At 42.3% G+C, this 21,048-nt stretch overlaps 1 protein-coding gene across 5 annotated transcripts; it reads right to left on the bottom strand.

Annotated features, from left to right (window-relative positions):
• Positions 1–3,578: 3,578 nt before the first annotated feature.
• On the bottom strand, positions 3,579–20,072 carry WEE1 (WEE1 G2 checkpoint kinase). Of its 5 annotated transcripts, XR_004409135.2 has the most exons (13): positions 19,345–20,072; positions 16,968–17,176; positions 16,402–16,468; positions 16,146–16,318; positions 15,102–15,223; positions 14,360–14,506; positions 13,949–14,044; positions 13,781–13,866; positions 13,354–13,524; positions 13,118–13,263; positions 10,063–10,172; positions 9,871–9,971; positions 9,667–9,759 (listed from the first exon to the last, which is right to left on the bottom strand). XR_004409135.2 is itself a non-coding variant. In XM_033006977.2 (11 exons), the coding sequence occupies exons 1-11, from the start codon at positions 19,906–19,908 to the stop codon at positions 9,609–9,611; spliced, it is 1,932 nt and encodes a 643-aa protein (XP_032862868.2). In that variant the 5' UTR covers positions 19,909–20,071; the 3' UTR covers positions 7,336–9,608. The 5 variants fall into 5 exon arrangements, 1 of the variants encoding a protein (XP_032862868.2); XR_006164667.1 differs by lacking the exons at positions 9,871–9,971; positions 10,063–10,172 and adding an exon at positions 3,579–3,856 and having other exon boundaries at positions 8,008–9,759; positions 19,345–20,071; XR_004409134.2 differs by having other exon boundaries at positions 9,871–10,172.
• Positions 20,073–21,048: the final 976 nt, after the last annotated feature.

Below are 21,048 nucleotides of genomic sequence, written 5' to 3'. Positions count from 1 at the left end.
TCTGGTACCATCAGCCCGGTAACTCTGTCCCCAGCCACGGGACACACAGCCCCACGTGAGCCTGGAGGCTGGGCAGCGCAGTGCTGCACAGACTGAGCAGGCACAGGCCTGACTTACGTGGATCACTGATCCTCAGCGTACAGTGGTCTTCTGGTCAGGATCACTACAGATGAGCAACTAGCAAAGTGCACTGTAGGAAGTACTTTTAATTCTCATACGTGTTAATTCATAAAATGACCTTTCTGTATGTGGGAAATTGGAGACTAGAATCATCCACAGATTTCCAGTAATTTTTATTCTTCAGTGTCTTCTCTAGCTTACAGCAAGCAACAAAAATACTTTAGCAATGCAGAGATGCCATAATCTCTCAGTAGCACTGTGAATAGTCAAACACAACCTACCTTATTCACTGGGTTATCCTAGCAGCCTTTTTCCCCCCCTCTTTTTTCCTAACCTTTTTCTCCATAGTTCATTCAGGACTTAATAATCCAGAAACAATGCTCTTTCCTCAAGATGGATGGTGTGAACTATACATTAACATCAAAGATTAATTGGACTGAATTTCCTAATGAAGCAGATTTGCTAACATTATAGCTGTTAATATTACCAGAAACATCTATTATTTTGAAATGCATTAGCATTTCTCCAGTTTGGCCACAGCTATTCCACTTAAGGAGGAAGGAGGCACGTTTATATATGCAGATAACCTAGCAAACTGTTTTATTTTAGTTAGTAGCTGACCAACCACAAGGTCAGCAGTAAATACAGAACATACTTATTAAAATGCATTAAAATACAGTTAGATTCTGTGAAGTATCACTGAGGAAAAGCAATTAATATAGTTTACACATTAATCTCCTCCTGGCAGGGACTTGATTTCTATTTTGAACAGAGTTCAGTGAATTTTGGCAGCTCATTTTTATAAAAACAAGAGAGTGGAAAAATAAAATTAAGACAAAATGACCCAAAAAGTAATTGTAAAAAAACCCGGCGGGCTTCTCTTAATTCTTTTTGCCGATTTCTGTTATTCCTGATTTAAATGACATGTTAAAATCCTTTACTAGAACAGGACATTTTTTCCACTAAGAATATAAGTAGTTTCACTCAGGTCAATAGGCTAACAGTCCGTGCTTAAATGTTTCATTAAAATGAGTAGTTTTCATATGCCTCAGCTGCTCCAGCTTTTGGTAGGTTAATCAAAAGGTCACTTATAGATTATGCATAAAACTGGCCCGTAATTTTATAGAAACATACTCAAATCTAAAGTGTTTTTTATAGGAGTGAATTAATTGAGCAAAACCAGCTATGAAGTTCATATGCAGACATAAACTTGCTGTTGAACAAAACCTTTGTTTTTTTATACTCACCCAAAATAGCTTTAACAAAGTTACAGGACTAACTGCACCCACACCCAAAGCATGAGTTATTTTAAGCAACTCTTATGTTTTAATGTGCTAGTCTGGATCTTTATCAAAGTCTTTACATACTAAACCTTTGAACACAAGATTGACCTGTAAACCACAGAACATTAACAGTAATCACACTTAACCATTATGTCCTTGATAGCACTACATAAACTCCAAATTGCTTGCATGGTACAAAAATAAGTTCTGATGCAACTTATACTTCTGCTTTTCTTGAAAGTTTGTGATCTCAGCAACTTTATTTTAAATCTGTGCTTATTCTAGTTTTGTTTGCTCACCGCTGTTAAAAATGTGACTAACGGGTGGTAAGGAGATGAGGGAGGGAAAACTGGCTCACAATCTTGTAAGAGTGACTCACACTTTCAGGAAGAAGCTTTAGTTAGACCCTGCTGAGACTCAGCCTTAAGAGGTCAATCACTTTTCTCCTCCTCCTTCCTGCAGAAGCTTAATTCCTCCTTGTTAGCTAAACAATAAAGTATTTGCCAGGGAGGTTCGAACCAGAGGAAAGATTATGCGTTTAAACTGTTACTAATTTTGTTTTATGCCACTAAATCAGTTAAAATACCATCAAGGAAAGAATTCAGACACATTGGCAACTCAGTTTTCTGCTAGTTGTTAGCCCAGTTAAAATCTTCCTGAACTGTGTTAAGCCAACTTTGTAGCAAACTGTTTCCAGTATCTACCCTTTCACAGTGATGCTTCACTAGAAAATAAAACTAAAGCAAATGCCAGTGTTTGACCCATGTGTTACAGTTTCTGAACAAACTAGTCCCACCATAAAACATCTCAAAAAAGCATTGGGGGACAGTGTGAAAAACAGTGTATTTGACATTATACAGTAACCCAGTCCCCAAGCTGTTTGAGGAATTTGGTTTTTCTATTATTTCAAAATACTTAAAAAAGTTTCATCTCTGGCCTTATCACATGCCCCAAACATTCTCACTGAAACTATGTAGAAATTGAGCATGAAAGTTATGTTTGGTGAAATAGGAAGCAGCATTAGATGCTGAATCAGAATGGCAGCTCAGTCTCTCCTACCAAAAAAAAAAAGTTAATTCTCCGTTCACTTTTAAGACTTCTAGAGCAATCTTTGAAGATCTTTGAAGTATTCCAGCAAAGCACATCGATTTTACTATAGTTTTCTGCTATTTACACACATATGCACAACATGCATTTCTATTCAAACTTGACAAATGAAACATCATGAAGAGGTAATAACACAGCGCATCGCCTTTCAGTTCCTCCCTGGTAACACACATCTTACTCTACACTTGTAGCTGATAAGGTATTTCTCACCAAGTTACAGAACTTAGCACAGAACAGAACACCACAGAGCTTACCTGCAGAAAGGACAAAGAAACTAAGTCCCAGGTGTGTATTGCAGTAACCACCTGACACCGTGTTTTGGGATGGAAACTGGAAAGATAAACGGTCAGTGGAAAAAAAACATTTAAGCAGGGTTGGTGGAAAAGACTGACAATCAATATTGACTCGGTGTCTACCAGACCAAAAGGAGACTAAAATCCCATATGCTAAGGCATGGGAAAATATATGGGGAGATTCTACCCTAAAGATCTTAAGACCTAAGTAGGTGAGAATGAAAAAAGGCAAGAGGAAATGGCTGCAGAAGTAGGAAGACCACCCAAGAGCAGTGGTTGGTGAGACTACCAAATGTTGGAAACAGGAGGTATTTCTCCTGTCCCCCCATCCCTATCCTACAGAACACTCTGCCTAAAATACTGTCATTAATGGTGCATTCTGTTGTCTGTAAATCAATAGATGAACAAGATCTTCTCCATCAGGATGCAGCTGAACACACTGAATTACCATTTATGCACAGGAAAAGATTCTGTAACAGCAGCAGTTTTTATGCCCATTAGCCCAGCTATCTGGCAGTAACCCTAGGGGTACATAGCAGATCATTAATTAGAGTTAGGCCAGTTATTGTTTTCTTCTGAAGTCAAACAGAGAAATCAGTTTAGACCAGTATGATTATTCAGATGTCATGCTAAATATTGATGCTGCATATTAGAAGCGAGTTAAATGACTGGCAAAAGGAAGATCTTTGAAACCAATTCTTCAGATGTTTTCAAGACTATCCAGAATCTCAGATAATTATTAAGCACGTACAACCTCAGATCTCTGAGCAACATGTTAAACAGTAATAAATAGCTTCCTGTTTATTTAGGCACAGCAGTATTCTCTCCTCAGAGCACCTCCCTTTCCCCTTCTTTGGGAAGACAGCATCTTCATCCAATTCCAACCGTTTAAACAGAAGTGGGACCTTAATTTCCTGTGTATTGTCCTGCCCAGTCGCTGCTTCTTCCTGCTTTCTCTCTGCAGTGTTTCTTGAGATGACAGCCTATGTTGACACTCAGCAGCCTTCAACCAGGGGAGCTCACAGCTTGCTCTCAGATGGCTTCCACGGTTCACTGAAAGAAGATAATGTTCAGGCAGGGAACAGCCCTGCTTTTGACTCTTGCTGGCCATTGCCTTAGACCCAAGTCCTCAAGCACAGTGGTATTAATAGGTAACACACATGCACAGATTTATTAAGTGTGCATACATGTTATATACCAAATCATATATATGGTGAAATCATGAGGGTGCCTTTTCTAAGCCTACAGAACCAAGGGGGTGGATGTCTATGAAAAAATAAGTCAGCACTTAGCTACTGCTGGCAAAAATGCTCAGTCACTACTGCAGAACAAGGTAATAGAATAAAATCATGGAATGGTTTGGGTTGGAAGGGACCTTAAAGACCACCTAGTCCCCAATGCCACCTTCCCCCAGCCCAGGGTGCTCCCAGCCCCGTCCAACCTGGGCTTGAACCCTTCCAGGGAGGGGGCAGCCACAGCTGCTCTGGGCACCCTGTGCCAGCGCCTCACCACCCTCACAATGAAGAATTTCTTCCTTACTATGCAATCTAAATCTGCCTTCTTTCAGTTTAAAACTGTCACCCCCATCCTATCCCTACATCCCCTGATAAAGAGTCCCTCCCCACCTTTCCTGTCACCCCTTTAAGCACTGGGAGGCCTCTCTAAGGTCTCCCTGGAGCCTTCCCTTCTCCAGGCTGAACACCCCAACTCTCAGCCTGTCCTCACAGGGAGCTGCTCCAGCCCCCTGAGAATCTTCATGGCCTCCTCTGGCCCCGCTCAAGCAGGTCTGTGTCCTTCTGATGTTGGGGGCCCCAGAGCTGGACCCAGCACTGCAGGGGGGGTTTCACGATAGCAGAGTAGAGGGGGAAAATCCCCTCCCTTGACTTGCTGGCCACACTTCTCTTGATGCAGCATAATGATTTCTAACAATTGAGATTAACACACGAACACTTCAAAGACAAAAATTTAGTGCACAGTTGGCTATTTTGTCCAGCAGGTGTTGCTGGAGACTACAAAACAAATTAAAGACAAGGTCAAGTGGGTCAGCTTTTGGAAGAGGGTCAAACAATTCATTAAACTTTTCACTGTTATAGTCTAAAGTAATGCAATCTACAAAATTTAAATCCTGTTCCAAAATATACAAATATGGCCTACCTCCATTTCTAAGTGGAGGTAAAGTTTCTCTATAACTTCATAAAAAAAGTCAAGTAGTCAGTACATTTTTCAGGTTTTACATCTTACTAATTCAGATCCATCCCAACTAAAATAAAGCATGTTATTACATCTGTGGTAATCAACACCTTGTATCCAGGAGTGGAGGGAAACAGAAAATCAGTGAACTTATAGGACACTTAGAAACTAAAAAAAAAAAAACAAACACCTCAAACTAGACATCAAGGTTGTCTAGTTGTATCATAATGTATCAATAGCTTAACAAAAACAAAACGAAAGGAGGCTAAGAAGACCTTAGTAATTCTAGCTGAATAACCCTCTGGGAATTCACGGCAAAAATTGCCAGGAGTTTGATATGCAATCTATGCAAGTAGAACAACAATCTCTAGTTATGCTAGTTTCTAACTGGAAAGTGCTTATTTGTCTATACAGACATATTCCTCATCTGTCTGTTGGCCTTCATGGCTATAATGAACCAGCAGTATGCATGACTACCACAGTATTGTTTCCTGGAAAAAATATTCTCCAAGTAAATCCAATTGTGTTTCAACAGTAATGACATAAATAGAATTTCATACAGTACGTGAACACCACGTGACTCAAAATATTCTAAAAAAATACAGCATTTATGATTCGATTATTATGGTTTAGACTGCAAAGCAATGAAAAACCAAGGACCATCAGTATTTCTACAGGTAGTCCATGGAGAGGTTTGATTTGCAAGATGAATTATCCGAAGAGTTATTCAGTCCTTAATACCTGAAATTCACATTAAGAAGCTGGGGGGGGGGTGGGGGGGGTGGGGTGTTAATACTCTTTTTGTTTGTTTGTTTCCAACAAGAACTAGTTTTGTACAGTGCAATGGAAGACAATTCATCCACAAATAAATCATTAAGAACAATTTCAGAATATTATTTTGGAAAGCAACATTTGTCAGTGTAGTGTTATGTCTTTACAGGAAAACTAATTCTCTAAGAGTTTTAGTCTACCACACCACCCACTCTTTGGACACAAGATTCAGGAAGACTAAACAAGACTAGATAGGTAGCACTGTACAGTAACATATCATTAGAAGATAGATTACAGACACTGGATTTATATTCAAAGACAGAAGACAAAGAAGCAAATATCTAAAGAGGAAGTTGAAACATCCAAAGCCACTTCTGTTGCATGGTTTAGGCCAGGCATCCCTTCCATGGCAGATACAAAACCTGTGACCCACAACAGAATAGAATCACAAAATCATTTAGGTTGGAAGACCTAAATCAAATCCAACCGTTCACCTCACACTTTCAAATCCACCACTGAACTACATCCCTAAGCGCCACATCTACACATCTTTTAAATACTTCCAGGGATGGTGACTCAATCCCTTCCCCCAGCAGCCCTGTTCCAATTCTTGACAACCCGTCTGGTGAAAAAAATGTTTCCTAAATATCCAATCTAAACCTCCCCTGGTGCAACTTGTGGCCATTTCTTCTCATCTTATCACTTGTTACCTGAGAGAAGAGACCGACCCTCACCTCACTACAGCCTCCTTTCAGGTAGTTGTAGAGAGCAGTAAGGTCTCCCCTGAGCCTCCTTTTCTTCAGGATAAACAGCCCCACTTCCCTCAGCTGGTCCTCATAAGACTTGTTCTCTAGGCCCTTCACCAGCTTCCCTGCCCTTTGTACCTCAAGGTCTTTCTTGTAGTGAGGGGCCCAAAACCAAACACAGTATCTGAGGTGCAGCCTCACCAGGAACAATCCCTTCCCTAGTCCTGCTGGCCACACTATTTCTGATACAAGCCAGGATGCCATGGGCCTTCCCGGCCACCTGGGCACACTGCTGGCTCATACTCAGCTGGCTGTTGACTGACACCCCCAGGTCCTTTTCCACCGGGCAGCTTTACAGCCACTCTTCCCCAAGCCTGCAGCGTCGCAGGGGGTTGTTGTGACCCAAGTGCAGGATCCGGCACTTGGCCTCGTTGAACCTCATAGAATTGGCGTCGGCCCATCCATCTGGCCTGTCCAGATCCCTCCGTAGAGCCTTCCTGCCTGTCAGCAGATCAACACTCCTGTCCAACTTGGTGGCACCTGCAAACTTACTGAGTGCACTCGATCCCCTCATCTAGACCCTAGATAAAGACATTAAACAGAACTGATCCCAGTACTGAGGCTTGGAGAACACCACTTGTGACCGGCCACCAACTGGATTTAACTCCATTCATCACCACTCTCTGGGCCTGGCCATCCAGCCAGTTTTCTAGCCAGCAAAGAGTGCAGCTCTGTAAGCCTACATGGCTACTGTGTACAGCTTGTTTGCACAGTAATACCTGTATTGATGTTACAAGCCTCTTAAAATGAATGAAGAGCACATAATTATCATAGGTATATCAAATTTATTTACACTATAGGGGAAGAAAGGCTTAATAAGTTTGTCGATCCCCCACCAGCTAATGACTGTTTAGAAATACACTTTAAGAGAGGTCTCATTTAATGTAACGGAGAACTAAAATGCTGCAACAAAACTGTATGAGATATCCTTAAGTTTTCTCATAAATAATACAGGACTATCATACAAAGTAAAAACTTAAAAGATATTCCGGTCTCTCAGTTTTTACTGATAACTGCACAATTCAGAGAATAAAGTTACCTAAACCAAGCCTCTGAATTTCACTGTCATATATGAATAGCATTGAGACTTCTTAGAAATAAAAATATTTAGCAGTTTTCTATTGCTAAGTTAAATTTTATGATAGTCCATTCAAATCATACAGCTTCTCTGACAGTCACCTGCAGCTCTTCAATATAGCAGCATAAAAGCCTCAACAATAGACTAATCTATTAAGCCTTCATTAATTTTACTGCATCTCTCCATGTGAAGTAAAATACAAACGCATAAAAATTTTGCATCCATGCCACAGAACATGCTATTACTGTGTTCCCTCGACTATTCCAATTCCTCCCATTGTTTTCTTCCCCAACTTCTAAAAAAGCAGTTCTCTTCCCATTCTCAGCAATTCATGAGTTTTCATGCGTTTTCCTCCTTACCTCAGACCCAAGGTGTTTCTTCACATAGTTTCTAATCCTCCATCTCCACAGTCACGGGTTCCACTTCAAATCTTCCAGCGGCTTCATCTTTCCAACATGCAGTATCGTTTCTGAAGCTGTAGAGGACAGACTGCTATGGATACTAACACACAGACTGAGGTGCTTCTCTCCTAACATAACTATCAACGAGTATGTTACCTCAGTCCCACTCCTGTGAGAGGGAACCACAAGCATTATGCAGGAGGAGGAAGTAGATCTAAGCAGGACTTGCCATAGTATATTCCTGACTCAGTATTTTATTTCCACAACTATGGAGTTAAATAAGTGTTAGCCAATATTAAACAAAACTTTTAACTTTAATATTCAAATTCAGCAATAGTAAGAACAATTAGAACACAAATGGGAAACACTGTTTAAACTAAAATTAATGAAGAGATAAGCCAGTAATTTGAACAGTACTATTTTTTAGCAACATCTGTCAGCCTAGGTCCAACATCAGTACAGGTTCTGATGGCCACATTCTGTTCATTTTGGAACTTAGAACTGAATAGTTAATCTTTGTCTGTTGGCATCTTAGACTGCAGTTTCAGTATAGTATACTATAAGCACAAACTTATGTACATAAACAGTGAAGAACAGCCTGAACACTTAACACTAAACAATTATTTACAAGTACTTCAATGTAAAAAAAAAATATACAATAGCCTCAAGAATGGACAACTGAAGAGAATACCAACATTTAGAGAACCTTATTAGAAAGAATTACAAAACATCAACAGCCAAAACATTAACAATTGCACTACACTAATACAAAGTCCAAATATTAAATTGGTGCATTATTTCACAATGCACTAGCTTTGAGAGAAAAATGCTGCCTTCACTAAAATTGCAGCTTAGATTTGTTTCACTTAATTGTTTTAACAAGAAGCCTATTAACACAATAATGATTGTTTTAATGCTACAGTTTACAGCGAGGACAACAAACTAAAAATAGCAGCAGTTCCACATGGCACTTAATTCCACAGGTTTTTAAGCTGTGGTTTATGCAATGCCTACAAAGTGCTCCCAGTTGAATATACAAATAAAATTCACAATAAAAGTCTACCTGACATCAGGTACATTGAGTGTAGGTGGCCTTAAAGCCTGTCTTTTAAAATTCATTCCCCTCTGCTCCAAAAAAAAAAAAAAAAACAAGAAACAAAACCAAAACAGTAACTATCAAAGCAAGGCCCCCTCCCTCCCTCTTAAAGATCATTAGGGATATTACTTATTACAATGCCGTAACACTACAAAGCAGCACACCACTATAGTGGTTAACCCTGGGATGATGTAACATTTAACAGTGTAACTGAAACGCTTATGGATTAACATCCAGGATCCTCGATAGACAACATAGTAACTGAGTCCCTTAACTCAAATGGTTAATACAGCTAATCAGCCATATTGTACAAGTGAAAACCCAGAAGCAATTCCTGTAAAACTAGTGACACTGATCAAAGTCAGGACAAGAAACCAGGAACTGAATGCTTCTTTCAATTCCTTAGGCTTCAGTCCAGCAGAGATGCTATCGCCATTCTCAGTAGTTCTTTTAGACTTCATAGTTAGTATATAGTAAGACTAACTGAACGGTTCATTTTCTTTCCAATGAGTCGAGATGGTCTATTTTGTGTTGTAGATCTAGTTGTCATTCTGTCAGTGAACAGTGCTCGCTCCTCAGCTGCGGCCTTTGCCATCTGTGCCTTCTTCAGCTCTCTGCAAGACATCGAGTCAGTCACATTTACACAACAGTATCAGTACATACTACAGGCGTATCACATCAAGAGCATTTCAAATTAATTACAGCAGTTCAGAACTTAGTATTACCTAAATTGATGGCAAGTCTTAAGACCATTATCATTCGCATCCACCTGTTTACAACCCAGAGGACAGAAGTGGGATGTTCGTGACTTGTCTAGATGTTCTTTCTTTTGAACAAGGGAAGGAAATGACAAATTCACACAACTCAGTCAGATTTTGAAATCCAGAATTCTGTAAGTAGCTTAACACTTCAATTACCAGAACACGGTAGGATGCCGTTTACTTTCTAGTACGAGCCGTATGATAAATCGCTGAGGAGCTAATTACTGAGGGTTGTCCAAATGAAGCATTCAGCCACAACTGAACTTCTGTGGAAGATTCAAACAGGAACACACTTAGATGAACATAACTGGCAACAGACAACTTGGGAAGCATCCTTTTCCTTTTGCATACCCACATCAAAAGCTTATCACAGAATGGTTTGGGTTGGAAGGGACTTGAAAGATCATGGGCAGGGAGACCTTCCACTGGACAAAGTTGCTCAGAGCCCTGTCCAACCTGGCCTTGAACACTTCCAGGGAGGGGGCAGCCACAGCTTCTCTGGGCACCCTGTGCCAGTGTCTCATTACTCTCACAATGAAGAATTTCTTCTGTATGTCTAATCAGAATCTGCCCTCTTTCAATTTAAAACCATTACCCCTCATCCTATCACTGCACCCTCTGATAAAGAGTCCCTCCCCAGCCTTCCTGTAGGCCCTCTTTAAGCACTGGAAGGCCGCTATATGGTCTCCCCGGAGCCTTCTCTTCTCCAGGCTGAACACCCCAACTCTCAGCCTGTCCTCACAGGGAGCTGCTCCAGCCCCCTGAGAATCTTCACGGTCTCCTCTGGACCCGCTCGATCAGGTCCATGTCCTTCTGATGTTGGGGGCCCCAGAGTTAGAGACAGCACTGCAGGAGGGGTCTCATGAGACTGGAGCAGAGGAGGAGAATCCTAGCCCTTGACCTGCTGGCCACACTTCTCTTGATGCAGCCCAGGACACATTTGGCTTTCTGGGCTATGAGCACACATTGCTAGGTCACAGTCAGTTTTCCATCCACTACTACTCCCAAGTTCTTCTCTGCAGGGTTGCTCTTAATCCACTCATTGCCTAGCCTGTATTTGTGCATGGGTTTGCCTTGACCCATGGGTAGGACCTTGCACTTGGCCTTGTTGTACTTCATGAGGTTTCCATGGGCGCAAAATATCCAGCCTGTCCAGGTCCCTCTGGATGGCATCCCTTCCCTCCAGTATGTTGACTGCACCACACAGCTTGGTGTCCTTGGCAAACTTGCTGAGGGTGAACTCAGTCCCATGGTCCGTGTCACCAAGAAAGATGTTGAATGGAGCCAGTCCCAAAACAACCACCTAAATCTTTTTTGCCTAAAAAATTGGAGCCCAAAACTGCAAGGCTGAGCCAATGAAGGTAGCACAGGCCATTGTCATTGTGAAACATTCTGTCAACTGTTCTGTTTCAGAGAATTATCAATACTCAGTCTGATGACAAAGTAAAATAAAATTCAGTACAAAACTATGAAATAGCCTGACTAAAGACCAAGGTTATCTTTATCAAGGGTTTCCCCACACTATGGCTAAGTGTAAGGATTCCCCCCCATACTCTTTTCCTTCTCCTATCCCAAACTATTCCTCAAAGAATGTTCTTTGCCATAAGAACTAATATGTGTAATCTCACTTCACATCTGGACTCCAAAGCAAGATCATACTTTACAAGCTTGCTGCGTATTGGTGTAGGTATAGCTAGTTTTAAGTTACATGTTTTAGTTTAATAACCTACTCCCTTTTCTGTCAGCCAAAGTATTATTTATTAACACCTGTGCTCCATCTAATCCTCCCCACATTATCACTGTGTCAGTCCACTGAAAAAGAATGTAATAAATTTTTACTCATCTTCCCTAGAGATTGAACATCAGTCATACATACCCACTCACCACACCATTACCAGAAAGTTAAGTTTTACAATATACTTCCAGTCTTCCCTACAAGTCTAATCTTGAATTCTTCCTTCCTCTGAAAACGATGACAGTAAAAAAGCTGAGTTTCCTTACAGGGATTCCTTTCACTGATGATAACTTACATACACAAGTAGTATCTTAAATGGGTCAAATGCAGGAGCGTTAAAAAAACAAAGTAAACCAAAAATACCTACCTTAAGTATTTTATGGAACACCATCCCACAATGTTAAAAATAACTGTGGATAAGTGCTCTTTATAAATCATTCTTGGATTTACAGTTATTTAATAAGGATGTACTACCCTACTTGTTGGCAGGTCAGAAGTAGCCTTCACAAAATACTAGCTTTGCCAACTTCCCCTTTCACATGACACAAAAATATGTTGTTCTTTATACAAGCAAGCAAGTTACCTCAGGAAATCTGTCCTTCAATAACCTGCACAAATGGTCAAATTGTTCTTTCTGCAGTCAGTGTAATTCGTAAGAAGATTATAAAAACCACCATCTAAAATGGCAAGTCTGGCTACATTTAGACTATAGTAATGGCAAGATAAGCAAATAGCAATGGACAGAATCCAAATGCAAAGTTAAGGTATTCATTAAAAATGAGCCAGTCAGAAAATAATCAGTGTTCTATATTCCCTCATAAAAGCCTGCCTATTATGCTCAACACACACAACGTTAACTGCAGTGAAAGATTCAAATGATTGCTTATCTTTCTCTTTCTCTGAAACTTAAGCAGAAATGAGACTTTCCTAAAGGGAATCTCTTCTTCAAAGCTTTAATTCAGAGTTGAGTGTCTGAGCAAGATGTAGAACAACACTATCTCCCAAAACAAATGATCCACTAGTAACCTAATAACACTGCTGCATACAAGCCAAATCAGTCCAAAAACATTCCTGATGCACCATTTCATTTAAGTTCAAAACAGATCATTTAAGTCATGTTTTTCAATGTTTCAATGTACAGATAACCAAGAACAGACTCAAATAATATAGATGTAAATTACAATATACATGTCACAAAAGTATGCATCATGCTTGAAACATTTTTCAAAAAACTGTAATGTTGAATACTAATAGTGCAGGTGAGATTTCCTTAGTGTTGAAGAAATTAATTCTTGAGAAGTAGAAAGTTCCTTTTAAAGTTACAGAACCCTCTTTGTCCTCTCAGGTACGCACACGCACACAGATTTGAGGACCTCATGCAGAAACAAGGACACTCCTGTTTTATCATAACTCTTCTATTATATGAAAACCCATTAGAAATTAAGTTATGTTTAAGGACCCCAAGAAACTACTTACTTCTGCAAGAGTGAGTTTTTGAACTTTTCAGCGTTCAGCTCTATCCGGAGCTGCTCTGCGCTCTTTTTTGCAGCAGAGAGAAGCACTGAATGCTTGACTAGTGCCACAGCTGAAGGCCTTTTCTCTGGATCGGGATTAATCATAACCTTGGAAAAAAGAAAATAAGGCATTCTAGTTAAGGCCAGTAATACAGTAAATGACACTAATCAGTGAGCCACTAGTACAAGAGTTCTTACTTTTAGTAAGTCTAGTAATTCTTGAGAAAGCACTTGTGGTATTCTAGGTAGTTTTCCTTGCCGAATTTCATGCCATTGGTCCCCATTAGTTGGAAGTGGTTCAGCCCCAGCAGCACAGACAACAGTCAGAGCAAGAGCAAAAATATCTGCTTTTGGTAAATGAGTGTAGTTCTTGGAGTGGGGGGGAAAAAAAATAAATTTACTACATATCCCACACAGTGTAAGAAGAAATCTCACAAACAGCTAAACTATTCAGCACTGAACACATACACAATATTACATTCCCCTTTAAGTAGTACCAGTGTTCAAGAGAATACCATTTAGGAAGTTTCTCCTCTAGAAAGGAAGCAGCAGACAGCAAGTCATTACTCTAAAGAAAACAGCATACATACCTAGCATCACTATTTTCCACAAACAGAACAGTTACCTCTTGAAGGACTTCATTTGCAAGAAAACGGCTATCACCTTCCTCCACTTGTGGACTAGATACTCGAGTTACATGACCAAGGTCACCTGCATAAAGGAAAAGGAAGTTATTTTTCAGGAGACAAATAGACAATGCAACTCTTTTGAGCACAACTGTGCTGTTTCTCACCTATTTTAAAAATGACTCTATCAGATGACCAGTCATCATCATCACCTTCTTCTGAAGTTGTACTCGGGACTGATGTCCTAGATATGAAAATATTACCTAAAAAACAACAGAACTGTTAAAAAACCCCCAAATATTTCTGTGCAATTTCTACTTAATCTAGTTTCACTTCAGTTTGCTTTAGCCACACAGAAGTTTTAGTTGTGTACATACCCAGTTCGCAAAGCGAGAAACTAGAACTTATTCGCTCTGGCCCCTCTGCTGGGAGGGAAGCCAAGTGTTATGCAAGTGGAGTCAATACCTCAGTGGAGAATTCACAGTTATTAAGGTATGGTTAACTGCTCATTTTTCTACAGCAGATTAAATTAACTGAGGAAGTTGTCAATAGAGGGTAAAGCAGTTTTACAAACTTACTAGGTTTGATATCCATGTGTACCAGTGACATTGAGTGAATGTACTTCAAGCCTCTAGCCACCTGAAGTAGCAAGTCCTTCAGTTCTGGTTCAGTAAAATAATGCATATTCCTGTAATTTTCACTTATGGCATCTGCTAAACTGCCACCTATAACAACATTAAAGAACACAACAAATTATTTCGCATCAAACAGTTGACAAAGTAATGACAACTTGCTTCCAAAATTAACAGTGAATATATCACCAAGAACTTGCTGATGATACACAAGAAGTGTAAAAGCTAGTGCTGTATCCCCTCTTTATAGCTGCATAATACAATATTTTTCTGATGTAGTTGCCATGCAAATTAATAGGATACCAAGACAAGGGAGATAACATCTCTCCCTCTTCCAAATCTCTGGCAGGGTATTGACCATAGCAAAAAGCTTCAGAAATCAGGTGCACCTCCCTTTTTAAAGGAAACTCTCCAGTAATTTTCTCTATTCCAGCTTATACGATTACAGAGAAAAGAAGAGTTTTGCTGCTTGCAAATGGCTCATTGTACTTCCAATATTCCACTTAAGACTCCCAATATGCCTTTTCCAACAGAAAGGAACATCAGACGCATTTGACACAACAGTACGAGCTACGCGTGAGGCAATCAGCTCCTAACTAGTGCTAGGTATATGTAGAGATACCCGTATATCTTCAAAAATTAGATTTTTTTGAAAGCAAGTTCAGAACAACTGATAAACTCTACTTACCATTGCAATATTCATTCTGTATAAGCATATGATCATCTTCTGCCCATGCAGAATAGTATCTTACTACATGAGAATGCTGTCCCAGAACTGCATGTGCATACACCTCTCTCAAAGCATTCTGCCTGTTACAGTCACAAAAAAACCCAGGAATATTATGAGGTGAAATTAGTCCAATTTGAACTTGATAGAAACACTTACAATATCACGCCCCTCTGCCAGCTCAGGTTTCTAATTAAGATCCCCATATTCAGTTCTGTGGCACCTTAAGGTGGATTTATATTTATGTCCAAACAGCTAAAATAATTTACATTGTATTAAAAGACTAAGTATATGGGACATGAGAAAACGGATTGTGTTGGAGGTAATTCTTGAGGGAGCTGCCACTTCCATCACATACTTTCCAAACAGCAGCAGCAGTAAGCTTTGAGAAGCATCACCAAAGCTTTAGGAAAAAACTAATCATGATCATAAGCTATGAGTATGACTGAACTCAACATTCCCAACTTCTTGTGTGTAAGTCCAGTACGCAGTTTTGAGCAACTCAAACTTGTGGAGTTTTAAATTATAGCTATTAGAACAGCGGAAGAAAAAGTCATGAATCACAGGCAAATTCACAAACACCAAAAAATGCCCCAAAACTGACTTAACTAATCCGCTTGTCACTAAAGTTGACAGAGATTAAGACCTAGTTGGGAATACTGATTTCCTGTCATATCTCAAAGGATCATCACCGCAGTTTATTCATATAGTCCCTCCTGCCATGAATGCCAATAAGCATTATTCTTACTTGCCAGATGAGAACAATCTGTTTCCACACAGAATATTGGGACAAATGCCTGCTAGGAGAAAGGCCAAGTAGCCTTTCCTCCCCAGTACTACACAGTATTGGGGGGGGAAGTTACTTCAGAATTTTGATATGGTTTACATTTAATTCATGTATACTTATACTTTTCTCTTAAATGCCTTCTCTAGACACTGATACAAAGAGACACGGGAGGAAAAAGCACCAAGAGGTGACAACTTTTAATAGCAGGAAATACTCACTCATCCACAGAGCCAGCTAAGGGCTTCTTGGACCGCTTTATTGCGTAAATACAGCCATCAAGCCTCTTCACACATTTAAACACAGAACCAAATTCACCAGATCCAATCTTCTCCAACTCATGAAATTCAGTGGCATACCGTGACTTCATATTACTTTCTGTTATTGTTATCCTCTGCAAAAATTAGAAAGGAAAATACTAAGACCTACAGATACACAAACTACAAAACTTAGTATCAAGTTTTAAAGATTAATTACCTTAGCAGGTCTGATTGTTTCATCTTCAGGCTCTCCATCACTTGCTTCCATGTCCTCTCCACAAGAGCTGAAATTTACCAGTTATTTTTGAAGAAGTAATATGGCTTAAGTAAACTTAAAACTGAAGTCTAGCAGCTGTTGATTTTTCCAAGATCTAATTCTCCCATTCTACCTGTTTAGTTTAACTAATTGAACACTAGACATATGTAAGTGCAAACCCATAAAATCAAGGTACCATGCTAATCTCTTTGCCATTTCTTCATGTTTCATGTATTGAATGTGTTTTCCCCTCCTCAAGAAAAAACTGTGTGCACAGCTCAGTCAGATAAAATGACTAGGACAGAGCCTAGTCTATCCCTTCTGTATATTAATCAGAAGATCTAGTGCTAAATGCTCGTTTCATAATATCATGCATCTCAAAGCAAATACTTTAAGAGCTATATTACACATCACTAACAAGTTTGCAAAGAAAAATACTTTCACAGGAGCAATCTGTAACAAAACTTCTCTGCAGCTAGAAGTAGTTCTAAAGATAAGCTTAACACAGGAAGATACAAGTTACTCACTCATTCCAGTGCGTTCTCTTCCTCCTACGACATTTTCCTTCAGAGTTGTGAAGGAACATGGAATCAGGAGTGAAGGGATTGATGTTCACATGAGGTGTTTTTCTAATATCTTCTTCTTGCTTCTCCGATTTCCCAACATTCATAAATAGAGAGCCCCCTCGAAGTTTGACTGAGCTGGAACCTATTCCTTGTGCTTTAGAAAGCAAACTCTGTATTTATTTAAAAAAAAAGAAAAAAAAAAAAAAAGAGGCACACATTAAAAAACAACAACAAAAAAAGAAATTTCTAGCCTCGCTATTGCTTTAGACAGTCAAGTCATGCTTGAAAGCCATCATTACAATATCATCTAATCAAAGTTAGCATGAGTTGTTTACATACCTGCTTTGCAATCTAAAATAATTCCAAAGAAACTATTAGGCTTTATACTCCACACAAAAACTTTTAAATGAAACACTGAAAGTTAAAATAATTTTTAAAAGACAGAAAAGATTATGCAGTATTTAAACAGTGTTTTTCTGTCTTTAATCACATCACATCGCTTAAACTTCTTGGACAATTCTTTGTCCATTAAATTAACACAGATGAAACTCATGGACCATCTTGTGCTATATCACCATAATTTCTACATACAAGACACAGAAGTTAGATCAGACATAGGAAATTGTCTTTGGTGACTACAGATTAAGATGGTAAGCTAAAAAAATAAGCAAATAAAAGATTTAGTACTGATGCACAGATGCCTTTTCATGAACCTGCAAAAAATTCCTCAATAGTGCTGTCAATTCAACATCTAAAACACACCTTTTGGGTGGTAATTTGTCAGAAACAGGCATTTTCCAGGCACACGATAAAACCTCTCCCAGTTATGTAGGGAAGTTTTCACCTGAGTCTCCTACATGCTGGTGAGGATGCCAACCACTGACCTATTGGATCACAAGCAGGAGTATTGCCTTATCCTAGCAACACCTTTCACAATAAAGAATTGACAAAACTAAAGCCAAAAACCACCATTGGGAGGAAGGCTCAATACTTGGGAATCTCAGCTGAGCTCCCCAGCTCCAGACTAGATGAAGACCTTTAAGTCACGGTGCATCTCAACACACAGTTCAGTACTTCCAGTGGATACTGTAACCATCTGATTCTTCCAGATTCCAAAGATAACCTCCGAGATGACCTGTGTGGAATTTGGGTCCCTAATTTAAGCATCTCACTGAACCACGGTGTTAAGATTTGGGTTTAGTGTCACAATCCACAGGACTCTTGCATCTCTAAAGCATTTGCTCCTGACTCGGTACAAGACCATCGCCAACTTTACTATTTGCAAATGCATACCACTGATTTCTACCTCTGAAACCTTGAGATGGAAGCTGTAGAAAACCAATTAATAATAAGGTTGCCTTCCTCGCACCTTAAATCAATTGTTTTCAATCTATAGTCCAAAAACCCCTGGGAGATTATCCCCAGGGATTATCCATGGATTACTTTTAAAGGGCTGTATGAAAAGTAATGAAGAAAGCAAAGCTTTTATCACTAGATTTAAATTCACTACACAGTGTTTTACACAAGCGTCGAGTTCAAAAGTCTGTTATTGACACAGTTAAGAGCTACCTATTCTTTTAAGCTTTCAAATCCATCACTTGAACAGCATCGGCTACCCAAATAGCCTTTTACATCTGATGTTAGAGAGTGCAGACACTGAGCTTGCACTGGCATACGGTCCACCACCATTTGTACTCAAACAAGCCACACCAATTTACTGATAGACCCGCAGGAGCAAATGCCAGTTCCAGCTTTAACTTTATGGTTACGAAGGTAAAAGCGCCACACGACGTTAAAATATTTAGAATTTAATATTCTACTTTCACCTTTCAAAAAATATTTTCCACAAAGCATAACAAAACCAAGATAGAACAAAAAAGTAAAAACGTAGTTGTAAATATATACTTTATACATGTAAGGGGTGATTGTCCCACGGCCCGAGCTACCCTACGGGACAAAACGCCCGAGGGGGTCCGCGGTGCTTTCGCTCCCCGTTCGCTCGGGGCCCCGGCCGGGCTGCGGGGCGGCCCCCCCCGGCGCCCCCCGCGCGTTACATAACCGTAACGGCCGGGCTGTGGGCAGGTCCCGGGGCCGGCGCCAACGGGCCGTTGCGGGCAGGCGGGGTGGCGCAAGCGGCGACCCCCGCCGGCAGCGCCCGGCCCCGGGCCCCTGCCTTCCAACCGCCGGGCGCGGTCCCCCGGCCCCCTCCCCACCCCCGGGGGCGGGCCGGCCGCCAAGTCCTGCCCGGCCCCGCACCCCCCCACGCCTCCCCTCCGCCCCCACTCCCGGGAGGCCGGGCAGGGGGCCCCGCGCTGCGGCGGCGGGGCGGGTGCCTCACCTTGGGGGTGTGCGGCGTGTCGAAGAGGCGCAGCTTGCGGAAGGTCTTGTGGGGCGGGGTGCCGGGGTAGTCTGGCAGCGGCGAGCTGGGCTCCTCGCTCCGCACCCGGTAACCGCCCGCCGCCGGGTGCGGCGGGGAGTGCCTGTAGTAGCGGCGGCCCTTGTGGGGGGGCGGCGGCGAGGGCGAGCCGGCCATGAAGTAGGCTCCGGGCGACTTCACCGGAGAGGAACCGAAGCCCTCCTCCTCCCACGAGTCCCCCTCGTCCGGCGGCGGCGCTGCCGCTGGCTCCATCTCTTCTTCCTCCTCCTCCTCCTCCAACAGGGGCGGGTCGCCCCGCGCCGGGGTGCGAGCCGTCGAGAGCGGCGAGTCCGCCTCTTGGAAGGCCGAGTCCTCGCCGGTGCTGTTGCCGCTGCTGCCGCCTTCCTCCTCCTCATCCTCCTCTTCCTCCTCGCAGTCGCTGTGGCCGCTCAGGAATAGCAGCTTCTGCCGGATCGGGGCGGCCGCCCGCCGGGCCGACACCCGCCGCGGCGGCGCCGCCGCCTGCTGCAAGCAATGGAAGCTCATGGCGGCTCGCTCCGAGCCCCGCTCAGGGCCAAGCCCGGCGGTGCGGCGTCCCCTCAGCGCGCTGCGCCCCTGGGTGCGGCGCTGCCTCAGGCACGGCTCGCCTCGCGCTGTTCGGACTCGGCGGCTTTCCCGCGACCGTTAGTCACGTGGCGCGCACGCCAGCCAATCACGCCCGCCCACTCGGTTTGAAAACACGGCGGGCGGGGGCGGACCCCCACACGGTCGTGTCACGGGGCCCTTTGGCGCGAACGCCGCGAGCGGGGCGGGGCGGGGCGGGGGCGGGGCTCGCCACCCGAAACCAGCCCCGCGGCGGCCGCGCGGACGTGTCCGCCCGCTGAGGCGCGGGCGAGGCGCCATCTTAGCCCGGGGCCGCAGCCCCGCCTGGCAGCGGCAGTGGAGCCCGGGGCACGGCTGGGCAGCGCCGGGGCCGCCCGGGGAGCCCTTCCGAGGGCCCGGCTCCCCCCTTCACAGCCAGGAGGTTGTGCTCTCGTTTGGTTGGTGGAACAGGGCGCAAAAAGCTACACTGCATGCGTCCCGAAACAACAACTCATTTCAGGCCGGTTAACGACAGGCTTTTTTAGCTGGGCCAAAAAAATCAATACATTCCAAATAACTATTGATGGAATTTAAAATGCAGTCAGGAACACAGGAGCCTCAAACAGCACTCCATGGTAACTCCTACCACACACTTTTAAACGAATCAAAAAGTCTCAGCACAACAAATGTGATTTGCAGCAGATGCCGTTTATCAGACAGGCCACTTCCTTACAGGTGCCATGTCATTGTCTTGAAGCAGCATTTTCCATCTTCTACCGCCTAAATTAAATGTAACCTAAGAAATAAACCTGCCAATCTCTATCCTGTATCAAATAATCTTGAAATTAATCCCTTGAGTAAAAAAAGTCCTGAAAAATTTTTTCCAGCCATAGGAGTCCTGAAGCACCCAAAGAAAGCCAGATAGGTATCCCTGTAGATTTTCTCTCTGCTTCCCCAGGCTCTCGGGGCAGGCATACCATCCCCTGGATGTGCAGGCAGCAGCACCAGGGGTTGGCTTCCCTGAAAGCTGAGGGCATGGGACGCTGAGATCTAGCTCACAGCCCCTCTTCTGTCAGCCCATGCCCTGGTCAGCCTCCTCCTCAA

The sequence above is a fragment of the Tyto alba genome, unplaced genomic scaffold, assembly GCF_018691265.1.
Source record: "Tyto alba isolate M040663 unplaced genomic scaffold, T.alba_DEE_v4.0 Super-Scaffold_8, whole genome shotgun sequence".
NCBI lineage: Eukaryota > Metazoa > Chordata > Aves > Strigiformes > Tytonidae > Tyto > Tyto alba.
The sequence above is the reverse complement of the archived record's forward strand: the minus strand, read 5'-3'. Positions and strand labels throughout refer to the sequence as shown.

Coding starts and splice junctions, on each gene's coding strand:
- WEE1 (XM_033006977.2), bottom strand. CDS start 19,908: ATGAGCTTCCATTGCTTGCAGCAGGCGGCGGCGCCGCCGCGGCGGGTG. Junction 15,224..16,145: donor TTAGCTGGCTCTGTGGATGA/GTGAGTATTTCC, acceptor TGACTGTAACAG/GCAGAATGCTTTGAGAGAGG. Junction 13,867..13,948: donor TAGAGTCATTTTTAAAATAG/GTGAGAAACAGC, acceptor TCCTTTATGCAG/GTGACCTTGGTCATGTAACT.